General features: G+C 39.7%; 1 protein-coding gene across 1 annotated transcript; it reads left to right on the top strand.

Moving 5' to 3' along the window:
• Positions 1-5,177: 5,177 nt before the first annotated feature.
• On the top strand, positions 5,178-18,042 carry nr1h4 (nuclear receptor subfamily 1, group H, member 4; the record flags this gene model as incomplete). The annotated part of the gene is made up of 9 exons (XM_080761795.1): positions 5,178-5,274; positions 6,605-6,982; positions 10,741-10,881; positions 12,271-12,413; positions 12,778-12,876; positions 13,569-13,668; positions 14,251-14,397; positions 16,817-16,930; positions 17,804-18,042. The coding sequence occupies 9 exons, from the start codon at positions 5,178-5,180 to the stop codon at positions 18,040-18,042; spliced, it is 1,458 nt and encodes a 485-aa protein (XP_080617921.1).
• Between the last annotated feature and the right edge of the window lie 2,282 nt (positions 18,043-20,324).

The following is a 20,324-nucleotide window of genomic DNA, read 5'->3' as shown; positions in this document are numbered from 1 at the left end:
TTTCCTTCCATAGCAGTTTATGAATGTAAGACTAAAGTAAAGCAGGAAAACCCAGCGAAGCCCCTGTTTAGGAGCATTTACAGTGATGTGTCACTAAAAATGTAATTAATCTGGTGAATTTACAGCTTTGATTTTCAATACTGTGAAAAATAGAGAGCAGGTTTTGCACAGGAAATGATTACACTATTGTTTGGAGAAAACAAAAGATATTGATTTGCCATGCACTTTACTTTAACACTTGCCAGCGTATTACATTATTATTTATATTAACATTTATCATTTAAAAGCATAGATGACCTCAACGGCTTATTATTCAATAACATGAAACGAAAATCTTTTCAAATGTTGATTGAAAAGTTTCATGTGCGTACTCCACCAAGAAAGTTAAATTTGTCAGTTGCTTCAGTGGAAAATAAATAACAGTTTGAAACACCTACCTGTCAACTGAATGTACAGTAAATACCAGAATCATTATTCCATCTTAGAAAAAAGAGAGGAAGGAGCTCATCTGTTTGGCCGGAGTAAAAATCTGTTACAACTGGGTGAATTGATGCAAAAAAGGATGAGACCAATAAAGGCAATCTTGTAGAAAAGTAAAAAGCCTTTAATAAAGTGGCTAATGTATTGCAACATTAAAATGCACCTACACGTTGCGGCATTATTTCAGCGTGTTACAATATAATAATAATAACTAGAACTGCACTCTGTCGAGTGCCTACTTGCTTGTTGCACACAAGTAGGCCTGGCCTACTAGTGCGCAAGCAGAGCGTGCAAGTGCTGTAGACCGCTACAAACGTTCAAATCTCAGCCTCTCTGTGAAAGAACGTTATATTGAATTATTAGGTATAGCTATTTGCTACGTACCTTGCTTTTGGATGAAGAAAAGTAGTATTTTGAAGTACTTATGCCTGTTATGGCAGTGGTGTCAGATTACATACATGTATACATTTACCTTTAGTCCACCCGACACTGAAACATGTCATCGTTACGTCACCATCGATAACCAATTATACCCTGGCATTGGAACATATATTCATCACGTCTAATGCTCGTATGTCTATGTGTAATTGTATATGTATATGTAATTTCTGAGTTGATTAGTGGTATAATGTGTTTACTCGGGTGGTTTGATGCGTATGTCCCTTTTTTAATCCACCTGACACTGAAACATATCATCATTACGTCACCATCGTAAACCAATTATACCCTGGAATTGGTACATATCTTCATCACGTCATGGGACATACGTGGAAAACATACCTGCACGGTCTGCACCCGTCCCAGCATATGACGTCATATCTTTTGCTGCTAAGGGACATTGGTACATATATTCATCACGTCATGGGACATACGCTTCGTAGCATGACGGAAAACATACCTGCACTTCTGCTTCATGCCAGCATATGATGTCATATCATATGCTACTAAGAGACATACGCATCGTAGCACCTGACTGATAACATTACTTGCACGCTCTGCTTGTATAGCACTGCTTATATAGCACTTTTTAAAACAAAGTTACAAAGTGCTTGAACAATCAAACAGCACTAACAACGGAATACATTAATGATGCAATAATAAAATAACAGTAGAAAATGCAAAATAACAAACGCAGATATAAATCAAGAAGATGCAAAGGCCAGTCCAGTCTTCAGGAGGGTTTTAAAATGTGTTAGAGACTGAGTTAGCCTCAGTTCCTCTGGTAGGCTATTCCAGAGCATTGGGGGCTTAACCACAAAGGCCCGATCCCCTTTAGTGATCAATTTGGCCTCATTATTATGGGTCAACTTCAGTATACCGAATAAAACTTTGTTATACCGAACGTAGGAACACAATACCCCACCTCCACACCATTTTGCTCCCCATGTTTTTGAGCGGTGCCTCCGCTCCAATACGCAGCTCTGTCTGTCTGTCTGTCTGTCTGTCTGTCTGTCTGTCTGTCTGTCTGTCTGTCTGTCTGTCTGTCTGTCTGTCGTCTGTCGTCTGTCTGTCTGTCTCTGTATATCCGAGCACGGAAAGCAGCAACATTTTATTGATTGATTGAATGATTGATTGAAATATGTATTAACAGTTTGCAGAATTACAGTACATTTCAAGCCCAAACTCAATACAAAGACTGTTAACTGTGAGTGGACGACCCAATTAAGCATTACACTTGTTTACAAGAGCCGGGCCGGGCCACCCGTTCCTGGGGGTCTGGATGTTGCGCTGACCCCCACACGGTACAGTTGCACCGCTCAGTTCACACAGGTGTGATATTTTTATACAGTATGAAAGCTATAGAGGCTTGTTATCTGGCAAAACTAGTTGACAAAATCGCCTGTCTTCAACACGCCTTGTTTATGTTGGTGGGCTCAAATTAGATGACTCCACAGGCTACATCTGTTTTCCATCATGCTGTGGTAAACATCCTTTGTCTTATCTGTCTTCTCCCCAAGTTTACTTCATTCTCACATTTGGATATAATTACTTGAAGCGATTCTTCCTGAAAAAGCTTCAACATTTTGTTTCACATCAAGCAACAGTAGAAGTGTCACATTTTATTGTAGGCCTACGTGTCTGAAAAAAATCTGCATTTACAAGGATGACGTGTAGGCCTACCCAGAAAATTTTCAAGGGTATGTACCTGGACCTTGTTTCTGCCCTTTTTCAGACTTTCCACGAGGGCATCATTGTCAGACAATTTGCCAATTTAATGCTTGTTATTTCTGATTTCAGTAACTCACACACATGCTACTTTAGAAAGTAACTGGGCTATACAAAAAAATCATGAGATTGATTGATTGATTGATTGATTGATTGATTGATTGATTGATTGATTGATTGATTGATTGATTGATTGATTGAATAAAACACTGTATACTACATGCTACAAATGGATGGATATGGATAATTCTTTCTTTGATGTAATGGACAAAGGAGTTTAAACTCATCTGTACATCAAGGAATATCATAACTTGGCACATCAAGTTATATTGAAGTGCCACTGAAAATGTGAAAATGCTGGGTAGCTAAACAAAACAACATACCGGTAATTCTGAAAGTATTGAAGCTACCCATAAAGTATTTGGAAATGCAGTTAAACTAGGAGCTTAGCTTCTTAAAGCTAAGATATACAGTAGCCTACTGCCCAACACCAAACCAATTAATCTTTTTCAATCGCTAACATGCCATGACAAGAACGTAGGACATGATGAGAGGAGAGTAGAACATCACATTTTAACTGCTGCTGCCGGATGGAGATCTGTCTTTGCTTTTGCTGAGGCCAGGCCATCACAACCAACCCATTCCCCCCATGTCTCTCAAAGACAGACCAGATAGTTCACAAACAGCTGGCAACCAATGGCAAAGGTTCTGTTTATTTCAGAGGCACTGTCTGTTGACTCAGATAGGCCTCTTTGGATGGAGCAACAACCCATCAATGATTAAGCTCTTGTTTTTGGATACATTAAGATTAATAGGCACGCAAGAACCATTACATTGTTAATACATTTCTCATGAGGTTCCCTAATGTATACTTTCCTAATGCCTATAGTGTATGTGAATACTCTGCATCATTACTCTGAGGATGTAAGACTTATTCCTCACAGCTTACTGGATACATTGTTTTTATTATTATTATTTCAGATCAAGGACCTACATTATAGACAGCTGCTAAATACAACTCGGTCTTTAGTTTTTTCTTTAGTTTTTGTCATAGATGTGTATTCATTCAATAAACACAAAATCCTCTTGTGCGTTTTGAAATTGAAAGGTCAACCGGTACAGTGCAGCTGTTGCTGCGATGAGATTCCATATGTAAAACAGTGAGGCAGAATGTTTCCATCCAGTGATATAAAATATAAACCAGAAGACTGATAGCAATGCTCTTGTCCAGTTGGCATGTACTCGTCATGCTATCTGCTTGTGCTAATGACTTGGTGTGATGTGTGTGTGTGTGTGTGTGTGTGTGTGTGTGTGTGTGTGTGTGTGTGTGTGTGTGTGTGTGTGTGTGTGTGTGTGTGTGTGTGTGTGTGTGTGTGATGTTATTGTATGTGGGAGGGATTTCGGGTCTGAGGCTTCATCCTAGATAAAGAGGGATTTCAGGGGAATGACGGCAGAAAGGGGAGGGGATGTCTATAGACAGGAATGGACAGTTTAATTAATAACCACCATCCCTTCCTCCCTGACCCCAACTGGTCTCACATACTCTCACTGGAGGCCAGACAGAAGCTGCTATAGTAGCCTAAATGATCATTAGCAATATTGATGGTGCTGTAGCTGAAAGCGTGGACATCAGAGACAGGCTGGAGACATTAGGACACACATCACCTAACAGGAGTAAGTATATGACTTAGTGCAAAATATAGCATGTGAAATAGTGAGAGACCTATACGAATGTGTTCTATGTGCCACTGTGGAGAGGCCTTGCTAGAACGGTTGTGTAGGCTGGGGTTTAGAGCTCCTCGTGGGCTACGTACGGCTCCATCCCAGGGGAAATTAATCAATGTTAATTAAAACAAGAACGGCAAATGAGATTTATAACTGTAGTGATTCATAGGTGGCACTGTTTTCACAAGGCTTGATTAACCTCCCATGTTCAATGTGGCCTCGTGACTATTTTGTTTCACCACAGAGGCCATACTGTACGACGTATTACGGCTTCAAGGGAACTACATTTCAAATATTTAATATTTAATTTTGTTATGCAATTATTTACCTTTATTTGATAAGCAGCAGGGTGAGATTGTGTAGCCTATTTGAGTGCGTAATAGCAAAAGACATATGTTAACACCTGTAACAGAGAGCATTGTCTCAGTAACACAGTGTCAGCCAGGGAGGTCTTTTGCACCCAACATTCAACATTCCCCCCCACATGGATGCGCAGCGTGTTAACATCTCCATGTGGGAGAGAAGAGGCGTTGATGTAAAAACTAACCTGATGTTTAATTACCTTCCAGTGGAATCCAGACATACAGTAGCCTACATTATACTTCTATACTGTAGCTTCACATAGCTACACGTCTGTGTATGAGAATTCATATGAAGCTCTTAAAGAGTGGAGACAGAAATGCCATCACTCACACCTCTCACTAATTGTTCAATGTTTCTGTTTCAGTAGTGGACGAAGGCTTCCTGCTGCTTTGCATCCGATCACGTCTTGTTCATTCTGAGTTGGGCCCCTGACACCCTCCTGGATGAATGAGTGGGTGGGCCACGATGTCAACGTGGTGGGACCATTACAAATCCCACCCAACGATGGATTCCCCTTGTCAGAGAGCTCACACTTTTTTGGTACGTGACCACAGGTGTACTATATGACAACCTCTGACACACATAGACTTGTTCTATGAGTTAAGAGCTGTTATCCCCATGTCTAATTGATACTGATTATACCGATTGTAAGCTGCAAAATGTTTTTTGTTGAAAAAAATATATATAATATTTTTTGGTATTACATACCATTCAGTAGCCCCTAGAGGCCAGTGAGCTTGTTCCATTGTCCAGATGTGAAAACTTCACACATTACCAGCCTTCTACCATAGTGATGCAAGGAAATGTGACTGTCAGGTTAATGAGTAGCTATGACAACCTTTGCTCCCCTTGGCACTCCTCAAGCAAGTGTCGAGCTGTTCCATTACAGAACTACAGTACTACTGTTCCAGAGTGTTTATAGAAGGGCTTCTCATCAAAGGAAGCAGAGAAAACATGTTTAACGACGATACGTAAACCAAAGGTACGAGCAAACGTAGAGCTTCAGACTAGTTGGAATATTTTGATCAGAGCACAGAATAACCATATGGGTTCTGGGTGACACTGAGATGGCCATGGTCCAGACAAAGTCCTCAGGAGGTCAGTTTATTAATTTGGTTTGATTCTGAACAGAATTTAATGCTTTATGGGATTCGACCTTACAGATGACATGGGTGTTTTGCATAGATGTTAAGGCTACTGTATTTGTATTTGTTTTGTCATTACCCTCTCCTGACTGAAATGCATTATGTCATGAATGGTTTTGAGTCTCTCAAATGATGTGTTAACAATTTATAATTTAGGCATTTAGTACTCTTAATCCAGAGCGATTGACAGTAAGCAATAACAACACATGTTAAAGAAGATAGTTCTACTTTTCATCATTGAAATATCTGTTTGTAATGACCGATAGCCCTCATTTTACAGTGAGAGTGAGTTGTTAATCATTTATAGGTTTATTACTATTCACTGCTGTATCATTATCCAAGGATTGCAGCTTCTGCTGGGACACATTTAATATCATTGAATGAAATCTTCACTGGAAATCCCTCACTACATTTAGAAAAAGATGGACTACTTCCTTGTGAGATGTACCCATACAGTAGTTACACCATATACTGATACTGTCATAAAACAGACGGATGGTGTTAACCTCCAAATCCCATGATGAAATTCACACAATAACATCTTAAGCATTCACTTAACTCTGAGAGTTGAATCATCAATGCTCATTATTTTGCTTTGCAGCTGTTGTTAACTACAGTTAACATTGAACTTGTAGATCTGTTATTTTCCCTGTTCATCATACAACAAAGCATGATGGGCTTAAGTGGCCAACACCAGTGGTATTCATCTTATTTCTCTTCCTCAGACATTCTGGCAGACCAAGGGAGTCCACTGCTTCAGGATCCAGACGTTTTGCCCTTCACCGGCTATCCCAGCATGCAGTACTCATCTATGGAGCCGACCATGTGCTCATCACCATACTATTCCACTCACAATTACTACCCCCAGTACAGCGGAGAGGATTGGTACTCACACACAGGGATGTACGAACTGAGGAAGGGGCCGCAGGAGGTTACCTATGCTGCTGAGATGGAGGAGGTACCTCCGGCACTACCTGCAGGGTGCAAGAGAACCAGGCAAATGTCTCAAGCTGGAAGGGTCAAAGGGGAGGAACTGTGTGTCGTGTGTGGGGACAAGGCATCCGGTTACCACTATAATGCTCTCACATGTGAGGGATGTAAAGGTAAGGTTGTCCCATTATTCAAATTGTCAAGTCAACCACATTTACCCTGGCACACCTATTTTGGGCAACTCTCCCTAAAAAAAGAAAAATAAATCACACCAGTGTGCCTGTTGCCTGTGATTGGTTAGCTGATTTGCTCGTTTACATATGATGTAACTTTTCCCTTCAATGTCAATGGCCTTTAATTTACGTCATATTTAGCAGAATTTTGACCTAATTTCTCCGTTCATTGTCAATGGCAAATCTTGAGATGTGTGGGGACAAGATTTAGTGGACATTTGACCTGAATTCCCCTTGCATTGTCAATGGCAAATCTTGAGGGGGACAAAAGCTTGGGGACAAAAGCTGTTTATAGAAGGGGCTACTGCCCCTTAAAGGACCTATAACATAAAATTCAACTTTTTCAAAATATGTGGTGTTTTTTGGGCTCCCTATGTATCTTCTATCCCCACAAATATGCAATTTTGAACAATCAGGCTTTCTCATCATATAGGGCTTTTATGGAAATTGCTCTCAGGAACAGCTCAACTGATTTGGTTATATGCGTGATGTCATCAGTATACTTTGTATAATTCCTCCTCTTCTTCAGTCTTCAGTTCCAAATTTGCATTCCACTTTGTTTACAATGTTCACTATTGTTGTTTTTCCAAGCTTGCATGGAATCGAAACAAGTCTGGGTTTATCTAGCATCAGCATTATAATGACTAAAATATTAAATAATATTTGCACCCCCCACCACCTCAGGACATTGTGGTACTGCAGCTAAAGCAGCTTCAGAAGCAAAATAGAAATGATATGAACTGGCTATATCAGAGTGGTGATTGAAAACAATAGAAATTAGTTTGAGGGACAATGCAATATGATAGAAACAGTTTTAAAATGCATGTTATAGCTGCTTTAAAAATCACAGCCGTGTGAAGGGAGTGGCGCTCTTATCATACATCATCTCATTCTGGCCAATCATTAGCCTTTTAATGTTTGTGTTTACACAAACACTCAAAACTCAAAACCATTCATTATCAATGGCATTTAATGTATGTGTTAGGAGTCAGGACAAAGTTTGTGTTTACACGCACACTAAAAGCTGGACATAATAATAATAATTTTTTAACAATAAATGCAATCCCCCCCATATGCCCTTGTAATGGCATGTCCATATACTGATAACATCAGGGATCTTATTCTCCATATAGGGACAAGGAAGGACAGACAGATATAGAGATCTCCATAATGGATACAGGCAGACAGACAAATACAGAGATCACCATATATGGGCACAGACAGATGTTTAAAACGGGTGCTATATGACAATAAAATAACGGTCATTGCATAACAGGGTGAGGAATGCATTCCCTACTTTCATTGTTCCCAAACTGCATAGTTCCCAAGTAGTAGGCTGTTGCCCATCGGGCACAGGTCTAGTAATTAAAAATCACACCTGCGTGAAGTGAGGGGCGCTAATATAGGCTATTAAAGTCTAACTATGATTAGGTGATGTAATGATCATGTAAAACAAACGGTGTAAAAAACAAACATTACATTCTCTTTATTGTTAATGGCATTTAATGTTTGTATTAGGAACAAGATGACGTACATTTCCCCTTCATTGCCAATGGTGTTTTTAAAACAAACATTGAACTAAAAACAAACATTAAACCTGTATATAGCGCTCCTCAAAATTAGTTAAAATATCAGGTCTACAACCTTGACTATTTTTGCTATTCACCATAAGTTGAAGTATAGTCAGGTTTAAGTGATTAAATCAGTTTATTGTTAACCAGTATAGTATGCTTAGCCTTACATGAACTAATAGGTCCCAACAAGGAACAACTAAACTCTGATGTTTTAGTTTTAATGGTATGGAACAAATAATATATGTGATATTACTTAACCTGGCTTCCCAGAAAACCAGTGATACACGCATAGTCTAGTAATAGGCCTTTATAAGAGACTCAATTTTAAAGGAACAATATAGCAGAATATAAGCATAATAATAATGATCTTAAAATGTATTGAGCATGGCGATTTTCATTACAAGTGTTTTGCAGGGTATTTTCTTAGTTATTGCACACCTGTTATATTTTGTGAAATACATTAAAACCCAATTCCATCAGCTTTTGGTGAAGTGTCATACTATATGTTAATTTGTGGAGTAAGTAACATCTTACTCATTAAGCAGGAGGCTGGCTGATTAAAGGGACAATATTGGTTCGGGCCGGCCTATTGGTTCTGGGCACCTAGGCTGCTAATCCAGCCTGACAGCGTGTCGCAGGTTCAACTCACGTCCCCGACAACCTTAGCTGTGCGTCACTATCCCATGCATCTCTCTCCCCCCATTTCCTGTCAGCTTACTGTACACTAAATAAAGCCAGAAGAAATAATAATAATAATATTCCACAGTGCTTCAGCCGTTGTGCTGTACTCTACAATTTGTTCTTTGTTTGATTAAATGTCAAAAGAAAGATTACTTCATATACACACTTCAAGTCAGCTGTCACTATACTTGTAACGATGAACTACTTGACGTAGATCCATAAAGAACAAAGGAGTTGTCCTTGAACTTTGAAACTAGTCAAAAGCAAGAATAACTTTACAACCCGTCTTCATGTAAAAACAAATCCACTTCCAGTACAGTGGCACGCCACCCAAGATGTGGCCTCCAGCAGCTCTCGCTGACGTTTGTTTTATGATGCCGTGGTTTTGCTCTTGTTCCTACCGAACCACAAGGGGAATGGATATGAGTGTAATTCCACACTGTCAGGTGGGACAATACCAGAAGTGCAGCCAACGGTGTGCCCTGCCATTTGCCTGAGAATTGCTTTAGGTCTTGCTGCCCTGGTACAAAGGCCAGATTGGGTTCCCAACTGCCCTCTCAGCTTTCTGCTGTACTATGTGGGGGGGAACTTGAGCTGTGCAAAACGCTAATGTCTTTCATTGTGCTTAATGTTCTATGTCAGAATGTCTAATAAATGTTCCCAAGTGAGTGCATGTGGGTCACGCACTGCACTCACTTGGGAACAGTATACTCTGGAACATTGCCAGGTGGGCTTGGGGGATCCTATCGATACAATTCTTGGAACATATTGGCCATTTAAATGTTCACTGTTATCCTCTTTACTGTAGTGTACTCAGGCTACATTCATGTTCAAATGATTAGCCATATCCATAAAAGCCATAAAAATGACTGATCCGACGGTATCGGTCTCAAAATAATCCTGATTATTTCATCGGTTTTCACCAGAAAAATAAATGAAGAATGTAAAAATTAATCAATGAGTTCAATATAAAGTGTCTAGTACCTCTAGTCTAGAACAAAAGCCAAATAAAATACGATGTAAAATCTTAAGTAATTCATTCTGTTGTGAATACAGACACTTGGAAAAGAGTATAGGCTATGTAATGATTGATTGAATACTTTATTAACAGGCTTTGGGCCAAGCCCTAGGGCCTAGGCTTGTTTCCATTGTGGTTCTCTGTATAATATCGGGACTTGGTCAGAATCGGTATCGGCATATATGATAATCGGAGATTGGATATCGGTCATAATTTAATAATCGTGCACCCCTAATATATATAACCACGATTAATAATATATACTATCTCTTTATGTTCTTTACTTCTTTTGTGTATTCTATTTTTAAGTTCCTAAATGTCTTTCTGTGAATGTAGTGCTCAATTTATAATCTGTCATGCGACAGAGCATAATTTAGGCATAAATCACACTCCTGATAATGACATTTTTTGCTAACCATGTTCAGGCTTCTTCCGACGAAGTGTAACAAAGAATGCTGTGTACAAATGCAAGAGTGGAGGAAACTGTGAAATGGACATGTACATGCGCAGGAAATGCCAGGAGTGTCGTCTGAGAAAATGCAAAGAGATGGGCATGTTGGCAGAATGTGAGTAGGCTACTGTTGGCATACTGTAAGATATAGAGGACAGTTGATAAGTCATCATGAGCATGGAAATCAAGCAAACGTTAATTAATTTCACGACTGTTTGGTCTTTTGCTGGTTCCAGCCTATATCTTAAATAATTTAAGCGAGCCCTCGTTCAATATTTTGACATCCCCAATTGAACTGAACTGTATTCTACACACCACACACACAGAGTATAGCTCAATGCAGGCACACTGGTATGCCATGATCATGATGAAGTTCAGGTGTGCATTGCGATTTTGTGACAACTTCATCATAATATTACAAAGAATTATTAATTATTTTGTAATTTATTATATCACTCATTTCCCAATACAGAGGGAAATTTTAAAATCTACACCATACAATCTTTATTTTAGTCACTTTCAACCTGGCGTCTATATTTTAATTGAAAACCTAATATTGGACTCTCTGTCTCTCCAGTTCTTTAGTAAGGTACACCAATCAATTATAGGAGAAAGAACTCATGCATTAGCTCCAATTGTATAGTGTTCCAGTTCCAATTTCATCTGCCAATTGTGTTGTTTCCTTACTTCCAATTCCCTTGTTTAAACTGTATCCTGCTGTATGAGGTATCTCTCCTGATTGTGAATTTTACATTAATTTATGTTCAAAAAAAAGGTCAACTGCCTATATTCCCATTGCAATGATTATTATGGGAATAATTTGTCAATTGACAATGATTATTATGGGAATAATTAGACAATTATTTGAGCAAAAACTAAAATCTCTCACAGCATCTTAATGGTAAAACAAAATACTAATAATAGCCTACAAAATTACTCACGTGGAAAATTAATTTAACTATTTCTTATTATAGTAGCCCTAATTTAATGATCTCATGTTATCCTGAAAATACCCTATTTTTTGCCCGTTGTCCTGGGCTGAGCAACTGGGGAAACTGGCATGAAATCAGGAGTGTTATTTTAACTTTAAAACAAGTAAAATAAACTGCATGCGCTCAGAGTTAAATGAACACTCTGGATTTACTGTGTGTATTTGTTGTTGCCATTGGTAGATAGTAGGACAGAGGGAGCTCCTGTTGCTCATAAATAGTGCAGGGAAGTTGTGATGAATATTGCAAGGTGGTTTGACGGGTGTGCCGGTTAGGGTCCTGGAGTTCTGTATGTGAATCTGAGACATGCAAGTTTTGACGCGGTTGACAGCTGTTTACATAGTGTTTACTTGAGTTGGAGTATAAAAATGTAAATGTAATGGTCAATTTGTTCACAGTAATTGTATTACATTTTGCTGTGTATATTAGAATCACTGCTGGGAAAAATAATAATAATACAAAAACAGTTGTGAGGTATTTAACACATAGTGTAAGGTTTTTGTCACTTTTGGCAGGCTTGTTGACAGAGATCCAGTGTAAATCTAAAAGGCTGAGGAAGAATACCAAGGCCTCCCCTGGTGAATCCACTGGTGATGACACAGAAGGTACAGACATTGGAGACAACAAACAGGTTACCTCCACAACCAGGTTATCAAAGGTAATCACAACCTGTTGCTTTCTCCAGATGGGACACAAACAGTCACTGGAAATAATGATCAAATGTATTTGATGTGGATGATGACGTAAAAGCCTAGCCTGGCTAATAAACCAGACTAATATCACACAACACTGTTGTTTTTTTGTAAAGAGAAATTGCCAACGGCTGATTCGGTCTGGCTTATTAGCCAGGCTAGTAAAAGCCCTCACTGACTGTGTTTGGGATTATTCTTAATTCTCTTAACCTTGCACTTCATAAATATTACATCAGTTCTAATGCCTGCTGAGGTAACTGATAGATCATATAACACTAATGCCCCAACTTTACAAACTGTGACAAACTTCTGTTGTTCTTTTTCATCCAGGAAAAGGTTGAACTCACTCAAGAACAGCAAACGCTATTGAATTTCATAGTAGATGCATACAACAAACATAGAATTCCTCAGGATATGGCCAAAAAACTGGTATGTTACTCTTGACAACATGACAGTTTTTCATAGTGCTTTCTTCTGTTTGTGGTTCAAGCAATGAGATCTCACACCACGACCTATATGCTTGGTATACAAGGGGGTATCATAAAGTTAATATAATTTGCCTGAGATTAACAGACACAAAACGCACTGTTCTGTTCACTAGCAAGGACCACACCACCAATGATGTTTAACAGATTTTATTGCTGGCAGGGGAAGAAACAGATCATGAACACAACATGGGAAAACATGACATTGAGGGTGGCGACGGCCACCGACGACAAACTTTAAGCCGAGATGGGGAGGCCTCTGGGATCCGGCATGCTCCCGGGCACGGCGAACCCCCGTCAGGGACCTGTAAAGGAGAGGGAAAGGTTAGAGAGAAAGTCAGATGAGCAATGGGGCGGTGGGGAGGGGTGACGAAAATGAGAACGGAGGGAGAACCGTGGTTAGGAGGGCTTTTATATGTGGCTGGAGGTGACCTGATTGGAGGTGGCTTGATAGGAGGTGGAGGTGGCCGGATTGCAGCTGTGGTCCTGCTCCTGAACTTCAGCTGTGAGCTCCATGTAGCATAGATTTCTGCTGGTGGAGCTTATGCAACTTTTGTCTTATCAGCATGTCCTCTGTCTCACTGTCTCAGCCTGATCTCCCTGTTCCATTGACGTGTGTTCATATTGTCTACCCAGCTCCAAGAAGAGTACAATGCAGAAGAAAACGTACTCCTACTAACGGAGATGGCAACGAGTCATGTACAAGTCCTTGTGGAGTTTACTAAAAACATTCCAGGTATAATAAATATCTCAGCTAACGTTTTGGGTGGAATAATATTTGACTATATCAGTCGTATGCCTTTATTATTAGCCTAAGATTATGATCCTTAGATCTCGCTGTTGTACACACCAAAATCCATAGTCTTAACCAGATGAACCCTACCGTCCTTATTGTCAACATGTCATAATAGGTGAACATACGGCAAAAATATACAACCATTCTGTGAAATTACCAGATCTGCAAGCTCACAGCCTGTTGCATTGCAACGTCACGTGTTGTGAACTTGTAGATTTGTTATTTTTGGCAAAGAGATTTGAAGGACAGCAAGCTCCAAAACCGGATGGGACCAAGTACAGACAATGGGGGATCCGGGACAACGATGTACACTACTGTATAGGTATAGGGTTTACAGTAAAGTGGTTAAGTTATCTGAAAGCGTAGAACTGTATACAGTACAGGACTCAGTTATATGTTCCATGCATACTACAGTGCAGTATGGGAGTGGATTGATATAGTGATATCAGTGGTTACTGGTAGCAAAGGCCATAAGGTGTGTGGTAAGGTGTAAAGAATGGTACTGTATGGTCCCTCTGGCAGGTTTCTTGGCTCTGGACCATGAAGATCAGATTGCACTGCTAAAAGGCTCAGCTGTGGAGGCCATGTTTCTGCGCTCGGCTCAGGTCTTCACCAGAAAAATGCCCCATGGACACACAGAAGTGCTAGAGGACAGGATACGCAAGAGTGGTGAGACCACCTAGAAGGAAACATTTAATGATTTGCTACAGTATAGTAATATTCTCACAGTTTAGAACGGAAATTTTGTGTACACAAATGGCCTTCAAGATCCCATGACCATCACCAAAATACAGTCACAATTGGAATTGGTATGACAAATATATAGACAAATATATTATGACAGATATAAAGTTACTTTATTGTCATATTGACGTTATTGTAATCTGTACCTTACTTGAGAAGGCTTTACTCAAGACTAGAAAAATCCTTTCATTATACTTTCTACTCAAAACTACATTTTCCAAACAGACTTGTCACTCCATAGTCTAGAATTCACAGAAGGGTTATTCTTGGGAAATTATTAGCTAAATTTACACTTCAGGCATCTAGGCCGGACGGATGATCAAACATTCCTAATAAATCTAATCCCAACTGACGTGATAGAGCACGAGTAGTGGATGTATATTTATTTGTACCGTTGGCTGCTTATACACCTTCATGAAATTGCATTGACTTAAAAAAATCACACCCGTGTGAAGTGAGAGGCGCTCTTATCATCATACATCATCTCATTCTGGCCAATCACAATTCGTGTCCTCACTTTTCCGTCTTCACTTTTACCTCCAGCTGTTTGTGTTTACACAAACCCGGAAAGATGGGCAAAGTATAAATGTTATTTCAATGATAGTGGACGGAGAGAAAGGATTTTTGTCCAAACTGTCCAACTAACAAACCCAGCACAACAAAAATCCAATCCTCTTATTATCATACAAGTATCATTCAAGTGACATCTTTCTACCAGCCACTTACATACAACAGGTGTTATCCCCGTGGGCACAATCATTATGCGATGCTTAACATATAGCACGTCTCCCACCCAATCATGCCGGCCAATCACAATTTGTCTTCACTTTTCTGTCCTCACTTTTGTCTTCAATGTTTTACTTTTACTTGAGTAAAGAATATGTCACTTCTGCTACGTCTGTAGAAAGAAATACTCCTATGTTGATGTGTGACCTTCAGAGACCTTCAGGCCTCTTTTCCATCTCGTGCAGCAGACTGCACACTCAGGGCAGTGACATACTGAGGGGTCAATGTGCAAGCTGAAACACCCAAGTCTAGGCAGGTTTATCGTGCATAATTGATTAGCTTGCATCTGATGATGCAGCTGGGAGCTGTGTTCTGACCTGTTGATTCCAGCCTGGGTGTGGATTACACATGCAAGCCGACCCTTGTTGGGTACAGTTTCATTCTGTTGTGAGTCTGGGCACTGTCTTATGTCCGTAGAGGAGATCTTACCAGAATTTACCACAGCTAGCCTACCAGAAATATGCTGTACCTATGTTCGATATGCTGACACGCATGACATGTATCATAATCATGAACTAGAACATCTCTCCTTTGCAGCCCACAATGTTTACTTTGTATGATGGCTTTAACCAGTATTGAGTCTTTACATTCACATTCGTTGCCACGGTTTTATGAATTAATGTATGCCAAAGTATTTAAAAGAGCGTTACTTTCTGGTGCCTTCTGAGGTGTCTCAATGACAGACCAGAGTGGACGGCTGAATTGATAGTTGCATGGATGGCTGGAGACAGAGTGCATGATTCCTCCAGTGCAGGTCTGGTCTAAATTGCAGGGCTGAGAAATATTCACGCCAAGCTGCCAGAGGAAGTTATTGTTCCTTATCGAAGCCAGGGTGCTATTGTTGCACATGCACTAAATGAAATCATTTGAGAAGGCTATACTTTGAAGTTATTTTTTAATCCAATGAGTAGAGAACCATGAATATTTAAATATTCTTGTGATCTCACCTCTTAATTCCTTTAGAATATTTCACATATCTATATTTACAGCAGATTTCTCTAAGTGAAACAGATCTTTCCCCAATGCTTCTGCTGATGGATAACTGCCATTAAATATTCACTGTTGATAAGTCTGTCTGTCTGTCTGTCTGTCTGTCTGTCTGTCTGTCTGTCTGTCTGTCTGTCTGTCTGTCTGTCTGTCTGTCTGTCTGTCTGTCTGTCTGTCTGTCTGTCTGTCTGTCTGTCTGTCTGTCTGTCTGTATGTATTCGCATCTCTGTATAGATAAATACATATAGACTGTATTTATTTATACAGAGATGCGAAACCAGTTGAACCAGTAGGCTACCATACTACCAGTATTGAGGTTAGGCAGACAACACACATTTGAGTGTAGCTGCATTGGGAACTCCTTATATTGTTATGGCTGAGTCATGGTGACATGGTGTCAGAGGTCGGCAGAAGAAGTACTTCTCAGTGTACACTGTACAGTAGTGTACTTGATATAATCCAGTTGCTTTTGGAGACAGACTTGGGAGGAGCACACTTGATCGCTATGAACTGTAAATGCGCCTACTCATTTGAAATATCATGTCATAAACACGTGTATATCTTTCTGCAGGTATATCGGAGGAATTCATCACACCCATGTTCAATTTCTACAAAAGCATTGGTGACCTCCAGATGATGCCAGAAGAGCATGCTCTACTCACGGCCATAACTATCCTGACACCAGGTCAAATGTCCTTATACAGATATTCTGTTGCCATTGTTTGATATATTCTTTAACAGTCAATCAAGTAAATTCTTGATAACCAGAAGAAACACATTTGTTCATATAAACTACTACTCCTACTCCACACCCACAACACCAGAGGGAGTTCAACAAACCATGTGCAACCCAGATTCGGCACAAACAAGGGACTAAATTAATTTCACTCCTATGCCTCAAAATGTGGAAAACCCCACCAACAGTCATTAAGACATGTGAATCCCTTGACTCCTCCAAAACCGCTCTCAAAGGAACCGCATTTCGAAACCCCCGTAAAAGTCTGAGTCCCCACCCCCTTTTCCCCTCACTGTATATTTTTCTCCCTTTTTACCCCTTTATGATGATTTCCCGTTTTGTTTTTGAGGGGCGCCATTGACAATGAAGGGAAAATTTACGTCATAATTATGTAGACGAGCAAATCGGCTAACCAATCAGATGTCGGTGGGAATGCTTGGTCAATAAGAGACCACCATTTTTGATGATGATGTACAATGATGTACGATGATGATGAGCGCCCCTCACTTCACACGGGTGTGATTTTTATATAGAAATGTATATTTGTAGGTCTCTAAATGTTCTGATGAATTGAAAATGGTGGACCCTATTGTAAACAAGTGTAATGCTTTATGGTGTCGTCCACAGTTAACAGTTTTTGTATTGAGATTTGCTTGAAATGTACCTATTCTGCATACTGTTAATAAATACTTCAATCAATCAATAAATCAATCAATCAATCAATCAATCAATCAATCAATCAATCAATCAATCAATCAATCAATCAATCAATCAATCCTAATTTAGACTGAATGCTGTTGTTCCATTTGTGTTCTCCTGCAGATCGACCATACGTGAAGGATCAGCTGGCGGTGGAGAGACTACAGGATCCCATGTTGGACGTGCTGAGAAGGTTTTGTGCCCTGCAGCATCCACAGGAGCCACAGCACTTTGCCCGTCTGCTGGGGCGGCTAACTGAGCTGAGAACACTCAACCACCACCATGCAGAGATGCTCGCATCCTGGAGGATGAGCGACCACAAATTCACCCCGCTCCTCTGTGAAATCTGGGACGTACAGTGACGTATGATGGGGCAAAGCAGCTGGCATAGGTGGAGTGGGGAGAGGGGTTTTGCCAGTGGATGGATGGACATAAGGTTTAAATGAACATTTCAAGTTGAGCAACAATGTCATGCTCCTCCTCAGTGTTACGCTTTAATACGTAGGCTATGTAATCACTTGGTGAAAAACATGGGACATTTTGCCTGAGGCTTACCAGACTAAAACAATGTAATATAATGTTATTGATATATTGACTCCAAGGCCAATGAAGTATATTTAACTAATTGTATTATTTTATTCTACTGAGTATTTTTTTTCTTGGCTCATATTACAATCTGATGTAATGTATGTTTTGTTCTACAAACTCAGCTTCCAACAAAATGTGTTTATTACTGAAAATGCAAACGTTATATATTCTGGTTTATTTTGTTTTTGAAAGATCATTGTTCAAACCACTATATGCTTAAATAACACCTGGACATTATATACAAAAATATTTCTTGTTCCTCATCCACTTTGATGGAACAATTATCACATGAAACTGTCGTGAACTATATGAATCAAGTTAAAGGACAACTTTGGTTTTTTACAACAAGGGCTCATTTATTAGTGGGGGGTGTTTTTTTCTTCTTCTTTTTTTAGGCTATTTTTGTCTACGCAATCCCAAAGTCATGGGTAGAACCCTTAGAGTATACTCTTAGGTTAGAACCTTAGAGTATATTATACTCTAAGGTAGAACCTTTGCCCAAAAATGTTGTTCACATCGTCCTGCTGTTATACTACAAGTAAGACAAGTAAACGCGGGAAGCGAACGCAGCTCGTACATATTTGGTCTGTCTGTGTGTCTGTCCCGCTGTTACTGTATATGTGGACCTGGCCCCTTTTGTGCCCCTATATGGAGCTGAGTGATTTGTTTGTGATTGATGCAACACACTCCATATTTGGACGCTATAACAGTTGGCCGAACACATCAATGTGTGTCCCTATGTTTAGAGTACCAACAGGAGAAAAAAGTGGTGCTGTTGAGCTTCACACTGTGCACAGGTGCATGATGGGAAGCTGAGTTTTTAGCATCCTGCATGTGACACTGTTGAGCTTCACACTGAACAGCTGCATGATGTGAAGCTGGGTTTTTAACAGCCATTACGTAATTTCGGTTGTGACAGTACAGTACAGTCAGTGACAGTACAATACAGTACAGTAGAGGGACCCCCTGGGGACCCCCACATGGTAACTCTGACATTTCTCAACTGTTTCCGACGCGGGGCGGCTCGTCGGAAACGGGCCGGCACCCTGGCCGCGTTCCTGTTGGTCTGGAAGTTCTGGGGACCTCCATACGGAGTTGCACCACTCAGTTCACACGGGTGTGATTTTTTTGTATTACTCAGATGTTGTCCAAACATCACGCAAATTGGTACACATTATCTCTATATAGTCATGTGATCGAGACATCTGTCAGATTTTTCAAATTCCATCCTGATTGGCTAATTGGCTTCCAACGTTTGCAGGCGTGGTCCGTTTTGTACAAAATGCCTCAGATCGTTAATGCAGCTTCCGATTGCCGTGAAACTTTGTACGCACATCCCCACTAGGTCGAGGATGAAATGCCACAGAATCCAGTGAAAAGAGGTTGATTGGAAGACCTACAGTTTAAGAGTTAACTTGAATCTGCCTGTTATAGTGCCATCGTGAAGCTTGTTTGAAAAATGTATGCTGGCATTTTTCAAACCAGCCTGCTTATTGTGTGTGTGTAAAAAAAAAAGACCAATTACCCGAATACCACCGCCCCTCCCTCAGTTACAAATCACAATAGAACTATAGAAAGCAATACTTTTAATTATTATCATTACAAAATAATAAATGAATCCTTGTTGTAAAAACCAGTTGTCCTTTAATGTTAAAATTAACATTAGTGTCTTTATTTTGAAATACAGTATTACCCCACTGGGTATTTTCCCACATTTCATGTTGTTCTTCTTATCTAGAATACTCAAAAAGCAGACATAATACACATACTGCATCAATTTCATCAGGTTGGTACGTGACCATTTCTGATTGTGGTAAACCTGTATGGCAGGTGGTATGTAATGAGCATCACATAATGCAGTATAAAGAAAGATACTTAATTTGCAACACAAAGTATTTATTAATATAACATAATAAAAGTGATTAAGTATATGTATAAATCATGTTCTTACAACTATCATCATATAAACTATACATTATGTACAAATTATTTCCATGTGATGACCCAAAAACATATTTTGTTTCTGTATATTTTGACATGTCAGAACATTAGGATG

Source organism: Protomyctophum bolini (genome assembly GCF_963924005.1).
Source record: "Protomyctophum bolini genome assembly, chromosome: 4".
Taxonomy (NCBI): domain Eukaryota; kingdom Metazoa; phylum Chordata; class Actinopteri; order Myctophiformes; family Myctophidae; genus Protomyctophum; species Protomyctophum bolini.
This window is presented reverse-complemented; position numbering and strand designations above follow the sequence as displayed.